Source organism: Phaeoacremonium minimum (assembly GCF_000392275.1).
Source record: "Phaeoacremonium minimum UCRPA7 unplaced genomic scaffold PA7_03_scaffold_610, whole genome shotgun sequence".
Taxonomy (NCBI): Eukaryota; Fungi; Ascomycota; class Sordariomycetes; order Togniniales; family Togniniaceae; genus Phaeoacremonium; species Phaeoacremonium minimum.
Genome location: NW_006921512.1, coordinates 155,702 through 169,884, shown reverse-complemented (window position 1 = coordinate 169,884; position 14,183 = coordinate 155,702). Strand labels below are relative to the sequence as shown.

General features: G+C 46.3%; 1 protein-coding gene across 1 annotated transcript; it reads left to right on the top strand.

Moving 5' to 3' along the window:
* Positions 1-9,369: 9,369 nt before the first annotated feature.
* On the top strand, positions 9,370-9,735 carry UCRPA7_8784 (putative zinc finger protein; the record flags this gene model as incomplete). Its single annotated transcript, XM_007921294.1, has 1 exon — positions 9,370-9,735. The coding sequence occupies one exon, from the start codon at positions 9,370-9,372 to the stop codon at positions 9,733-9,735; it is 366 nt and encodes a 121-aa protein (XP_007919485.1).
* Positions 9,736-14,183: the final 4,448 nt, after the last annotated feature.

The window sequence follows — 14,183 nt, the reverse complement described above, 5'->3', positions numbered from 1 at the left end:
CGTCAATTTCCAGACACTCGGCGCAGATCATATGATGGCAATTTTCCACGAATTGGTTGTATCTTATCGTGGAGCCCAGTATGGGCCGAGGTTGCTGGCATGTGACACATTTGCCTTCGACGTTGAAACCAAGTTCACCAACAAGAGCTTCGTTTTCTTCTTCTTCGCAAAGGCGACGCTGCTTCCAAGAAAACTGTTTTTGATATGTGCCGTGGTTACACAGAATTCGCAACTGCATTGTTGCCTGAAAGAGACCAAATTTCCCTGGTATCTCATGGGCACCGACGAGATTGCGAATGTTTCGGTCGAGGATGCTTACGGTGTGGTCGTATTGCTTTCGCTCCTCTTCGCTCAAGTCAAGAACTCGAACGATCTCTTCCTGACCCGGCAGGGATAAGACGTCCTTTGTTCTTCGAAGAACCATCGAGTCGTACAGTAATCTCAAGCGCTCTACCACTCTCTTATCCCTTACTTCAAAAGGAATGCATATGTCCTTACGAAATTGTGCCAGGTTGTGGAAAGGGTCAGCCCGCAAGAAGGCAAAAAGAGCCCCTATATCTTCAAGACGATTTTGAATCGGCGTTCCCGTAAGACACCAGCGTGATCTTGCATCGAGTTCATTGCAGGTTCGGTAGAATGTCGTGGCGGGTCGACGAATAGTATGGGCTATAATAGTGAGACGACGATGCATTCATGTTGGTTTGAAGGGCGGAAGATGTAACCAACCTTCATCTAACACGACACGGTACCACCCAATCTTATGAATAGGGCTATCTTTAGAGCCAAATTCGATTGCAAGTGTGTGGTAAGTTGTGATAATTATGTCACAACTTGCCAGTGACGTCAAGTCTTGCTTCCTTCCTGCCCCGTGATATTTGATAACTTTCAACGTCTTGTCGAGATGTCTACCTACAAATTAGCAAATTGTATAGTAGCATTGGGATCTCGAGGGCTTACATATCAATCTCATTCAACCAACTATTGATGAGTACTGCATTTTGTCAGTCTCTGTACTCCAAAGACACAAGTATCCACGGGCTGGAGTGACTTACACGCGGAAGGAACAACGACCAATGTCCCATAAGAATATGTTTCTATGCGACTATGTGGGCTCTTCTCGGAATTCTTTGTTTGGGCCCACTTGTCAGCAGCGTCAAGAGTGGCCATGATTATTGCTAATATCGCCAATGATTTTCCCATCCCCATTTCATCGGCAAGAATGCCGCCACCCATCTCCCCTGGACGTTCCTTGTATTTGTGCCCACTAATCTTATGCACGAACCTGAATATATGTTAGATAGACTCTACAATGACTGTGTTTTCCTACATACCACTCTTCACTGCCGATGTTGGTCGGCTCCCAAAGCCTGAACTCTTCCGGAATTTCGCCGGATTCTCGCTGGTGCATGAAAGTAAGACCCTGTTGTTGATGCCTGGTTTGATTTAGGTTAGCCGATAAGAAGTCGAAGTGTTGTAGCTTACTCCAATAAAGCCGTCTTCAATCTTTGATCTCCCACAGCCCGCTGCAGACCCTCGGCACGATGGAGAGACCGATGGACCTCAGCTACGACATCTTGAACCATCTCTGTCTGTGTTCGCTCTTCAACCTCTGTAATATTTTGTTGTGCTTCCTCTGTTTGATCTATTGGCTCGATATCTGCGAATTTAATGACGTGCGGATTCTCATACGGAACCTGGCGTCGATGATTATCAGGCCGCTGTAAGAAGGCCTTCCCTTTCGAGAGCGTTTCCCCGACGGTCAATGCTTTGTTTCTCGGGCCATATATGTTGATGTCTACCTGAATGATTGCGTCCCCCGCCTTCTTCATTTGGTCTATTTGTTTTCGAATACGAGGCGCCATAACTATGACTTCAAACTCGACCTTTTCGATATCTCGCAGAGGGTTGAAAGCTGTAGTCATATTCTCACGAAGATAACCAAACTGGGTCTCGTCCAGGAATTCGACATAAACGCGATCTATTGTGAATCGGAGTCGAAGGGCCTGTATATCCGTTCTGCCCTCCGCTAACTTTGAACTCAGCTTGGCCATCTCTCCGACCAGTTTGACATCCACGCGATATATCTATGTCGGAACGGCATCATGTCAACAGATGCACTCTTGAATGGTGTTATTGGCCAACATAGAGATCAAAACGAGACTAACCATTCCATAACAAATGTCATGATTAGCATCAGCAATATCACTGGATGAAGAATCGTCGGTATCGTCTTGCGTCGGCAAAGAATCTGCATCGGGTAACTCGTCATTATCGCTAGTTTGATCAAACCCGCTCGTAGCAGATTGTGTGAAGTTCATGTCATGAACTCCATCGAAATGTTGCACATAGCCGTGTTGCGAAGGATCGAGCCATCCAACACCACCTGCTGTCCAAGGGTTTATCGAATCATGCAGTATCGGTGCAGGGAGATCCTCATGATTGTTGGACCCTAAAGTCAAACTTTCCAATGGCAAGCTTTGTTTACAGGGTTAGGTGATCTGCGTCCTGGACTCGAAGGTTGACTGACCTTGGTATTGAGTCAAGGACATCCTCCCTGTCCTCGTAGGAGTTGAGCATTGAGTATAACGACATTTCGTGACAGCGACGTTGAGTGTCAAGGTTGGGCTGTGGCTCGCTGGCGAGGCTCTGGCTCTCGCAAGTCAACCGCTAGTGGTAGCTTCTATGCCAACAACTCAGCCAATCAATCCATGTTAGTCGGCCAGCTTGTAGGCTTAGGGATGCGTAATTGTGTTGGGGGGTGGCTGGGGCTGTGCTGACGGTCGCCTGTTTCGCGCCTGCAAGTGGTGTGACAGATAAGCCAATAAGCCCAAATCCAAAGGTACTCGGAGACGAAACTCAAGCGTTCTAGAATCCATTTCCGTCTTGAGAGGTGAACTGATGCCGCCGCTCTGAGCCGGGCGCTCTGAGCAGCGAGTGAGCAACTCTGAGCTTCAGTTGGCTCGGGCTAAACCCTCGCAGTCGCATTCTCAGCTCAGCAGAACTTCCAGCCTCCCACATTAGCCACCAGGAATGGGACAGCCACAATGCCAGGGTCCCTACACCATCAGGTGGAAATCCGCCGTGCTGTAGCCATGCCCAACCCAACCAGGTGTCTCCGATATCTATCTTTTGCAGGGTTGGTTGTCTGCTGCGCCTTGCGCAAGGTTCCTAGGTATCTAGGCTGTACTGCTGCCGTGACCAATTGTTTTCGGTTGGCATTTGCGCATCACATTCATACAATCGCGTGTCGGCATTTGCCCAAAGTTTCTATCCTACAACTACTTTACAGCTCCAAGAGGCGTTTTTTAACTTATACTGCTTCTCAGTGACCTCCTTTTCAGACATCCTCATTGGAGCCTCATTTAGATCGCTGAATGGATCCGTTATCTGCGATTAGCCTCGCGGGCAATGTCGTCCAATTTGTGACCTTCACCCTCGACCTAATATCTACGACGAAGGAAATATATCGCTCATCTAAGGGGTGCACTTCTGAAGCTCTAGCATTAGAAACGGTATATGGGCAACTCCGGGATTTCAGTATTGAGCTGGTGTTACCGTCCCAAGTAGATCCCGATATCCCACCTGAAATTGCGAAGCAGCACTCAATTATCAGTAGCCTGTCTCGATCTTGCAAATCGGATTGTGATACACTATTGGAGGTGATTGAAACCATCAATGTACAAGACGGTACTCGGGAGCGATGGAAGAGTTTCAAGGCAGCTTTAAAGGTTGCGTGGAAGAAAACCCAAATTGCCAGCCTCGAAGAGAGGCTACATCGGAGCCAAGGGACATTGACTCTACAAATCTGTGCGCTTACAAGGTGATTCATAGTATCCTATTACTTCCCCGAACCATTCACGTGAAGGGTTTGACTCACTCTCGGTCAGTCATTGGCATGAAATCCACGGAAACAGATTGGCGTTGTTACAACAGGAGAGTAAAGCCTTGAGGGCAGAACAGTCCGCGGCCCTGGACAACATTGCAAAGACTCTCGTTGACCTCCAGGAACATATTCAGCCACCGGCAATCAATCCTGCTAGCAACGGACTGGAAGAAGAACTCGTCTACCTGCAAAGTCGCATGTCTCAGTTACAACTCGCGGAGACTAAGATAGAGGGTCAGCAACAGGTTCTTAAGCATTTGAGTCTTGAGAGCCGGCAAGCTAGACACAGCATTATATCAGATGCTCACAAGTCAACCTTTCAATGGGCGTTCCGCGACAAGAAAACAGCAAATACTTCAAATAACCTAGTAAAATGGCTAAAAGAAGAAAATGGATATTTCTGGATTTCAGGAAAGCCCGGATCAGGAAAGTCCACCTTCCTGAAATACCTTGCCGAGTCTGAAAGGACTAAACAGTTTCTGTCAGTCTGGTCACAGCCACAACCAATCGTTATAGCTTGTCATTATTTCTGGAGTCCAGGGACGAAGATGCAGAAATCTCAACAGGGCCTCCTTCAGACATTACTTTATGAGATATTTCGACAGTGTCCAGATCTCATCGAATCTTGCTATAAAAGACAATTACCCAAGGATAACAGTCAAGACATCCAGGAGCCATGGTCTATACCCGAACTGCATCATATACTCCAGCATATAGCTAATGCTGATGGTATTGGTGTGAAATTCTGTGTGTTTATCGATGGATTAGACGAATATGAAGGTGATCACTTGGAATTCTGTTCTGCCCTACATGATCTGACCAAATCGGCGCATATAAAACTTTGCATATCGAGTCGACCTTGGAATGCCTTTACAGATGCTTTTGGCCAGGACCCTAACCATAGGTTATACATGCATGAGCTAACAAAGAACGATATCCAACGCTATACCACAGACAGACTCCAGACGCACCCTAGATGGGAGGAACTTCTTGTCGATACGCCATCGGCGGACACACTCATCCAAGAGATCGTACAACGGGCTACCGGTGTCTTTCTCTGGGTTGTTCTCGTCACTAAGCTACTTCGAAATGGGTTGACGGAATATGATTGTTATCTCGACCTATACAAGAGACTCGACACCTTCCCTACTGATTTACAGGACTTTTTCAGACACATCTTAGGAGGTGTTGAAGTCTTCCACCAAGAAAAGATGGCAACGTCTCTACGCATAGCGCTAGCAGCGGATGGGCCCCTAGACTTAACGCTGTACAGTTTCCACGATGAGGAATACGAAGATCCTCATTACGCGTTGAAGTTAGAACTTAGTCAGCCTGACCAGTCTGACTATGAAGCAATGAGAAGGAGAAATAAGCTCACAAATCGGCGGTTAATCGGAAGGTGCCGTGGTCTTCTTGAAGTCAATAAGGACTGGGAGGTAAACCTTTTTACACCGTACTGTCAAGGACTTTTTACAGCTTGCAGAGATGTCAAACTTCCTAGTCGAGAAGTCGCCACGTTCTTTTAACCCACACATTTGTCTTCTAAGAGCTTATATTGCTTGGTTCAAAACCGCAAAATTTGATCGAATTACCCAATCCAAAGTCGAGCCACGCGAATTTCAGCCCAGATTCAGGGAAGCTACACTATATGCTGCTTTGGCAGGTGAGGATGGTCATCAATATGAACAGCTAAGCCATCAGCTCCTTGACGAGTTAGACCGTAGTGCAACGGACTTTGCCGAGCAAGACAGCCAAAGTATCTTTCGACAACAAGTCCTAAATGCGCAGCTGATCACATATCTCAACAACAAATTATTTAGATCGACACATTACTTCTCAAAGCTCGAAACTCCGCCTCTGTTCCTCTGCACTTCTCCCAATTACCCCCATGACTTCCTAGCATCACCGGCCCGTGGAGGAGGAGAAATATGGTCGAAGAAAACGGTGGAGGTAATTAGATGTCTCTTAGAGCATGGACAGAAGCCAAACAAAGGATACATGAGAGAATACTATAAAACGCCCTGGATTGAGGTTGTGAAAAGGACCATACCCGGCTCTAACTCTGTGTCACCGAGCAGTCAGCAAGGCGCTACTTTCCGCTCTGCTCTTGAGACAGGTCTTTTCAAAGTCTTTCTTCAGTACGGCGGTGACCAAAACGCGCTAGTAGCCTTTCGATCGTCTTCACAAGATGTTATATAATCTAGCGCTTGGATCAACTACGTCTTTGCTTCCTTAGAAATTCCGACTGATTTGGTATATGAGTCATTGTACCTTCAAAGCTTAGACAGCTTTCTCATGGGCATTGATATCGACCGCCCACAACACTCGCCGGGAGGAGGCAGCCTCCTGCAGACGCTGAAAGTTTGGGAAATGCTTTTTGCTCAACTGGAAAAAAGTTCCGGCCGAGGAAACCCTTATAATGGCCGACTTCTTACCGAAGTCATAGACAGACTTCTTTCGAAGAGCCTAGAGAGTCGATCATCGGAAGGTATCTGGCTATCAATCGGAAAATATCTCCCTGGACGATCCTTCGATAGGCTCAAAACTAAACACAAATCCAACGGGCTGTTAACCAAATCGTCGAAGAAGACCACCAAAATAGCAAGGCCAACCAGCACTCTGTTGCAAAAGGAACCACATAAGAGACGGAGGTAGTATATACAGTCGGGCGACTTGCGTTCAGGGCTATTGTGGTAATATACAAATACATATATTTGTATGATGGGTATGTTCATTGTTTGCTTCCGGTAGTGTTTAGCAGGAGCGAGCTCTTTATTAGGACTACACATGATGGGTTGAAACAGTGCTAATATTTCGTCCTAGTCACACCATGAGTGAAAGGACACACACTGGACTTTGAGCGAAAATGGATAGACTAGAAACTCTAGAGAGACCCACGATAGAGACAGCTGTATGGACTGTGGCTGGTAGGTACTGGGCGGAGACCTCACCTCGGACCAGTCGCGAAGTTCATAACCTATGGTCAGCATCCTTGCTTATCAAGGACTTGGAGAGCAAGGATAAACTAGCAAGGCTGGTAGGTCTTTATTTCTAATGCTATATTTCTGACTTAGTCATTGAACGGCATTGAAGCAGAGTAACTGGGACCCGGGCCTAGAACAAGGTCCAAAACGACATCTTACCTACAGTTTTTCAAGATTACAGTCGGGTCTTAATAGGGTAAAAGAAACAACCACAGGGCTGGTGGGCCTAGAAATAGAATTAGTATCTGGTAAAGCACTGCTTAGGGAATGTATGAGGGAGCTCATGGAAAGACTGTTTAAGAGCTGAGCTAAGGTTGAGCTTGACGCTGACTAGGGAATCGCTGAGTTTCGTCTCAGGATAACAGAGCATCTGAGCTCCAGCCGGCCCAAGACTCGATGTGTTGTGGCGCTGCTGGTGCATGCATCTTTCTGAATTCACACACATTTGTCTCACTATTGACTTTCACTGCACAGCCCCCTGGAGCTCAACATGTCAACAGTATGCAGGCCAATTGTCTGTAGGGAAGACCCTGCCAGCCTCGCGTAAAATTTGCCGTAGTTTTGGCGCTGCAAAACAGAGGTGGCGAAGTGGAAAAGTGTAATTTAGGCAGCATGAACCTCCGCCACGTAAGGCAGCTTTTCCGTCGGTAGGCGAACGGTGGTTCGCATCATTGCTCAACTACACGAATGCAGGCTGGCCTGACGGCAGCGGGACGGCATGTGCAACAAGAATATGCTAGAGGGTGTCCAGGCCTACACAGTGTCACTGGGTGGATTGCAGTATAGAACATTTGCTACCTGAAGCCTTCTTCGTGCCAGCCTCCTTGCTTTCCACCTGTACAAGGAGGCCTCAATTGCACGCCTGAGGTACAGTGACAACCCGCACCTCACCGCTTCTATCCTTCTGCTAGGCCTGATTGCTGTCTATTCCCGACTTATCCTCTTTTGTCGAGTCACGCTGGAAGCTAGGATCCATGCTGCAGTTCTATGAGGCGTGCGCTTGTCTGCACCCAATTCAAATGAATCTTTCTGCCTTGCTCAACGGACAGGCTCCTGAGAAGAGTTTTGCAAATCAATCGAACTTCGCGTCTAGCAATGCAGGCGACAGCAGCATTGAAGACGGCCATGGATGAATCATATCAGTTTCTCCTCGAACCTCGAGTGAGACGCTTCGAGGACCTATTGCCTCGGCAGCAATTAGAAGCGTTCAAGAGGACCTCTCTTGTGGACGTCAAGCGCCATATCATTGCTATGCAAAGAAATCAAGATCAGAAGAAAACACTCATGGATCTCTCTAGATTGCAGGCTTTTATAGAAGCAATGAGTCAGTTCACTCTGGTATGCGAAGATGTGGAGATGGATCGGCCGGAGTTGTCGTGCTTCATTTGGGGGCCTTTAATGTTTATCTTAAGGGTAAGTCGTCAAAGTTGGGAAGCTGCAAAAATCGCAATAGCTGACTACTCCCGGGGAAGCTCGCCAATGAGTTGTCACAGGCCTTGGATTCTACGTTAGACTTCTATCTAGATTTTGGCAAGAGAATACCACTACTTGTCCCACACAAAGACATGTTACACCAATCTACTTATGCGAAGAAGTTTCTTGGTTTCATATACATCGATCTCTTAGATTTTCATTCGCGCATTCTAAAGCTATTTGCAGAGAGAAGTGAGTATTTGGTTGAAGGCGAATGCTCTCTTTGACGCTAATCGAAACCACATAACAGATTGGAAGCGCACATTTTCTGCAACCTGTGGCGACTACCAAAGATCTTTCAAACTAGTGATGGAAAAGTTAGAGCGGCATGAAAGATTCCTAAACGACCTGATACGACAACACCACGACCGCAATATACAAAGCTCAGCTGGACGATTGATTAATCATATCCTGCGCGACGAACCAGGTCAGGACAGCCTTCGCGCAATACTCTTTGATTACGAAGAAGACAGACAAACATGGCGAGAGATGTTCGAAGCACAGGAAACATCCCGCAAAGACGAAAGTCGCGTGACTATCAAGCGCTGGCTATCTGACAGTATTGACGAGAGCATAGATCATAATCGCTTTCGGAAGATTAGAGATGAGTTTCCAAATGCAGGTTCCTGGATCTTACAAGATCCTAAGATTAAAGATTGGATGGACAATGAAACCCCTAAAAGCTCGTTATTGTGGATCAACGGTAAATTAGGAGCAGGCATGTATTCCAACCTTCAGTCATGCAAGATGTTGGGACTAATATGAAAGAGACTAGGCAAGACTATACTTTGCAGCCGCATTATCGATCATCTCGATGACGAAAAGTACAAAGCGAATACTGGTTATTTCTACTGTCGAGGCAATGAGCTGAGAGGTAGCAATTGTCTGAGTCTCTACAAGAGCTTATTGAGACAGCTCGTCGACCAAAACGAGGACCTTCTTCCTATTTTCCAAGCTAAAAAATCCCGCGATAGAGAGGTTCTGGTAGATGAGAATCTAGCAAAATCTCTCATTGATCTGTCTTACGAAATGAACACAGAACAGTACATCGTGATTGATGGTTTGGATGAGCTTCCGGACCGCGAACGTATCGATATGGTGCAATTCTTGGTCTCCATTGTTGACAAAAGCAACGACCACACGCCCGGCAAGATCCGACTCCTGCTTATAAGCCAAGATCTTGCGGACATGAGAAAACTGATGAAAACCTCTGCCGAGATCTTGGATCTTAAAACGTCAGACACGGAGGACGATGTGAAAGTGTTCGTTGACAAACGGCTGGAGAGGCTCAAGGACAGATTCGATCTATCTGAGCAGCAGACTCTACAAATTCGACTTCTTGTTTTGAGAGGGACGAATGGTAAGCGAAACTCTACTTTTGCAGGCGCAAACTGACCATATCATAGGCATTTTTCTCTACGCTTTTCTCGTATTGGAAAACCTTCTTGAGCAGTTCACTAAAGAATATCTTCTACAAGAACTTCATGTAGACAAATGGCCCAGTGACCTTGGAGATGTGTAAGTTCGTGTCCGTATATAAAGCATACTAGAAGGCTAGCGAGCCTACTGCCAGTCCCCAGTCACAACTAAAGGGTTACTGACACGAGTATCTAGGTATGGGAGGATTATTGAAAGGCTTAAAAGCAATCATCGATCAAACGGTTGGCTTATTGCCAAGAAGGTCTTCAGTTGGTTGGCGTGCGCTAAGCGGCCACTTACGTGGCATGAACTCCAAGCGGCCTTGTCAGTTTACGTCGACCAGGCATTTCAGCCGAATTTCAGCCAAGACCGTGGAAAATTGCGTAAAGACATCCGCGAAATATGTGGTTCTCTCATTCACGTCATGGAGGGAAATCGAATCGACTTCATTCACCAAACCGCGCAACAGTAAGAGCATTCAATATCTGATAGAATGCTCTAAATTGGGTTGATATTGACAAATCATTAGATACATCATCAGAGAAGAAAACATCGACGCAAGAGCAATAGAATGCGACCTAGCATTTTTATGCCTGAACTATCTGTCTCTCGAGTGCTTTCACGGCGATGCTGATGAAGACCAGATCGAACATTACGCGATAAATGGGTACTATGCATTTCAAGATTATGCAGTCTCCAAATGGATGGATCATGTCGAAACAGTAGTCACAGGGAAAACAATTGGACTACTGCAGGATCCTTTAGTTGGACGAGAATATCAACAAAATGCATCTCAGGCTCTTCAAAGATTTCACGAAGTCTATGGAAATGAAATAAATGCGGCAGGAATCCAAGATCAGTTCTCGTCATTAACGAATTTGGTTACCCCGCGAGAACAATGTCAAGCATTCACCAATTACGATTTCCACGAACAGCTCGTGGCTGTCTGGGCGAGCATAACTAAGCATCAATCGTTACCATCGAAGGAAAAAGACAAGCCAAGCCTTCCAGGACTCGTGGATGCCTTGAAAAGAACACGTAAGGTGCTTGAGAATATGTTTGAAAAGTCGGACATAGACGAAGAGTCCGAGAGGCTCGAGCGCTTGTACGGAACTCGGATCTACAAGTGTGATCATTTGCGATGCAAGTACTTTTATGAGGGCTTCGAAGTCCGTGAGGTGAGAGACAATCATTTGAATAGGCATGACCGACCATTCTTGTGCCCCGTTCCGGGCTGCTCTATGATTCCTTTTGGATTCTCTACAGGCCGAGACCAGGAAAAACACGTGCGCAATTATCACCCAGATCAATCTGATCAACCTTCCGGATTCCGACGATTGGAACGTGAAGTTCCCGCGAATGGTAGATTCACATGTGAGCTTTGCTCGAAAAGCTTCACTCGGTATGCAAATCTAGAAGGGCATAAGAACAGCCATCTAGGGCAACGGCCATATGCCTGCACAACTTGTGGAAGAGGATTTGCTCGTATGAACGATCGCAGAAGACATGAGAGAGTTCATAGAAGGCGATGAAAGTTTCATACCAAATAGTATGACAGGCAACTTGGGAAGGATTTCATAGGATGGTTTCAACTTTTTTGAACTATTATAGCAGCCGGCAGTTAGATACTTGCTACCGTCGCAAACACCATTGCCTCCACCCCGGCTTAGTCTCCATAATATATACCCGTGAAAATGATCTTCCCTGAATCATTAGCCATGATTGAAAAAATGAATGGCCGGTCAAATATCAAGATTGTCGGATTTTGCGGACGGCTCCGTTTCATCATCACAGCTGTAGCGGCTGCAGCTGTTGTGCCTTTCTCGTCAACTTTAACAAACGCCTTATGGACTACTTCCTCAACGAAACAATCGCCAGTCCCCATGTGTGGAAAAGCTTGGTCGACAGGGAATCCAAGTTCTCTTAAGGATGCCTTCAAAGTGTAATCGCCCAGGATCTCGAATCTTGGAAACCCAAATTGATTATATTTAGATTTGGAAAAGACATCATCTAGGGGTTTTACCCCCTCCACTTTGATCGTATCAATGACTTCCTCAAAAGAAGACTCAGCTTTCGGCAGATAAGCGACCAAGGAAATTCCATTGTTGGACGTCTCAGATGTTCCATATGGTAGTCGCACCGCATCATAAGTTGGAGTCAGACGGCACCATATTTTAGTGTTTTGCAGGTACATCATACGGACAGACCTGCGCTCTTCCTTGCTTAGATGAAACGCAACCGATTGGGTGTATCTTTCATCGAACTTGTTTTCCCATGAACCTTTGAAAGCCAAGGCGTTCACAATGACCGTGTGAATATTCCTCAACAGCGACTTGCTAAGCATGTTTTGTATCAAACCCTCTGTTTTATCGGAAATCCATGAGTTTATACCATCCACTTCTTCTGCAAGGTTGGAGTACTGGATGAACTCAGCATGGAATCCTTCAAGGAATGTCTTGTAATCGTCGAAGACCGTGAATGATTTATCCGCGAAAATGGCATTAGCGACGGAAACGGATGATGTCATACTTGAGTCACTAGAAGTTATCAGACTTGAGATGGACTGGAGCTCTTCATCTCTTTGTACACCAAGCTTTTCGAGTAGCTTTTTCTTCGTATCATCCTCAGCAGCTCCAGTTAGCAGGCTGAGAGCCACGACGATAGATAAGGGAGAGAAGAATAGCGACTGTGTGTTTTTGGAAGCGCCTAGTAGCCTGGGCAGCATAGCCCAGGCCAGGTTCGATATAGCCGAGGCTGGAGATGCCATGTTCCCCTTGTTTGGTTCTTGTTGCTACCAACAAGGGTGAAACGAGCATGGAGACCTGTTGCGTTGTCCCACTGAAGGAGTTGTGCGGTGGGTAATCTTAGCAAATGTGCTTAATTTAGTCTAGATAGGTGCCAAAGTACTCTGAAATCACGTGTGCTCCTAAAGGGGACTGACAGATTCGCCTTATTCTGGTTCGTGATTAGATACAGTATATACGACGTATCACCTCTCACTTAGATGGACAACCTTGCCAGTCAGTGCTAGGATATTGGAGTTAATGATTGTGATACATTTACCAAGTTGTGCACTTTTCTTATCTGGAAGTCCGCGGCGCGCAGTCCTTGCGACAAGGCGCTAATATTGATTAAAGAACGAGCATTGATCTACTTATTTGAGGATGAACTCTTGTACCGGTGGAAGATCTAAATCCAACCTGTTGTTGCCTGAGTCAAAAACCTCGCCATCCATGATGCCATAAGTGAACGTGTCGCCCACAAGTTTGAAGAGCCCGTGTCCTTCTTCCCGAAGAATGACCGGGGCGTTGCATCCTTGCAGTACCACCACTAGATCACCAGCCTGGACACCCTTTGTCGCAGCCCCAAAGAGATCCCGTTCTGTCTCGAACAACTCGCGGCCCGTCATAGTATACTTCTGAATAGCTTCTCGAATGGTTTTCATAGTCATGATAGCAAGCTCAACGCTGTCACGTCCCTCGGCCCGGACGGCATCGCGAAATGTTATTAAGGTCTCGTATTTTGGATAGGAAGCAGCGAGCTCGCTTCCTTCCTTGAGAAACCTGAGGTTGATGTCGAACCAAACCTCCTCCGACCTTTTGTCCTCATACATGACATCTCCAAGATAGCCCCATTGAAGACATACGAGAAGCAAAAATCCTTCTGCCATCTGGAAAAAGATATTGGGCATCTCAGTTTCTTCCGAGGTAAGGCTAACATCTACAAATCGGATCCGATAGTCATGATCTAGGAGTCATGTCTTGAAAAGAACATTTAGGAATGTATGTCCCGATGGGTGAATAGGATCAGCGCCAGCGGTAACACCTGGTGATGAAGTAGTCTTGTCAGCTTGGACTTGTATTAGAATTGAAAAACATCACACGTGAAATACCCACCGCTAACGAGAGCCCATATCAGTAGAGCGGTATTGTTCATTTCTATATCATGAGTGAGGAGTACCTTGTCAACGACGATGCCGCGAACACGCAACATATATTTTTCAGATACCTCATTGCCATTGTCTATTAAGTTGGTGAGATCTGAAAGTAGCTCTTGGCCTTTGCTAGCATTGTGAATACTCGGTGGTCGGCTGAGAGGCATAGGTATTGGCTCGACTCTCTAATCTGGGACCCATGATGGTAAGTCCAGCTTCCCCATTTCCTGTTTCAGATGACAGCGAATAGAAGCTTCCCCCAAGATGTCGAAACTATCACTTGTAGAAATGTGTGCCCGGGCAAAATCTGTGTAGACGTCCAGAAGTGACTTTGAATAATCTGGAGACGGGAAGCTATCGGCGTCTTTTGCTAGACCCATGATAGAAAATAGATGGTCTTTTGGGTCGGAGCATTTGAATTGAGCTGTGCTTTGAAGCATGGATATCATGAAGCGTCTTGACTTCTTCCATTTGTCTGTCTCGTCGGCAT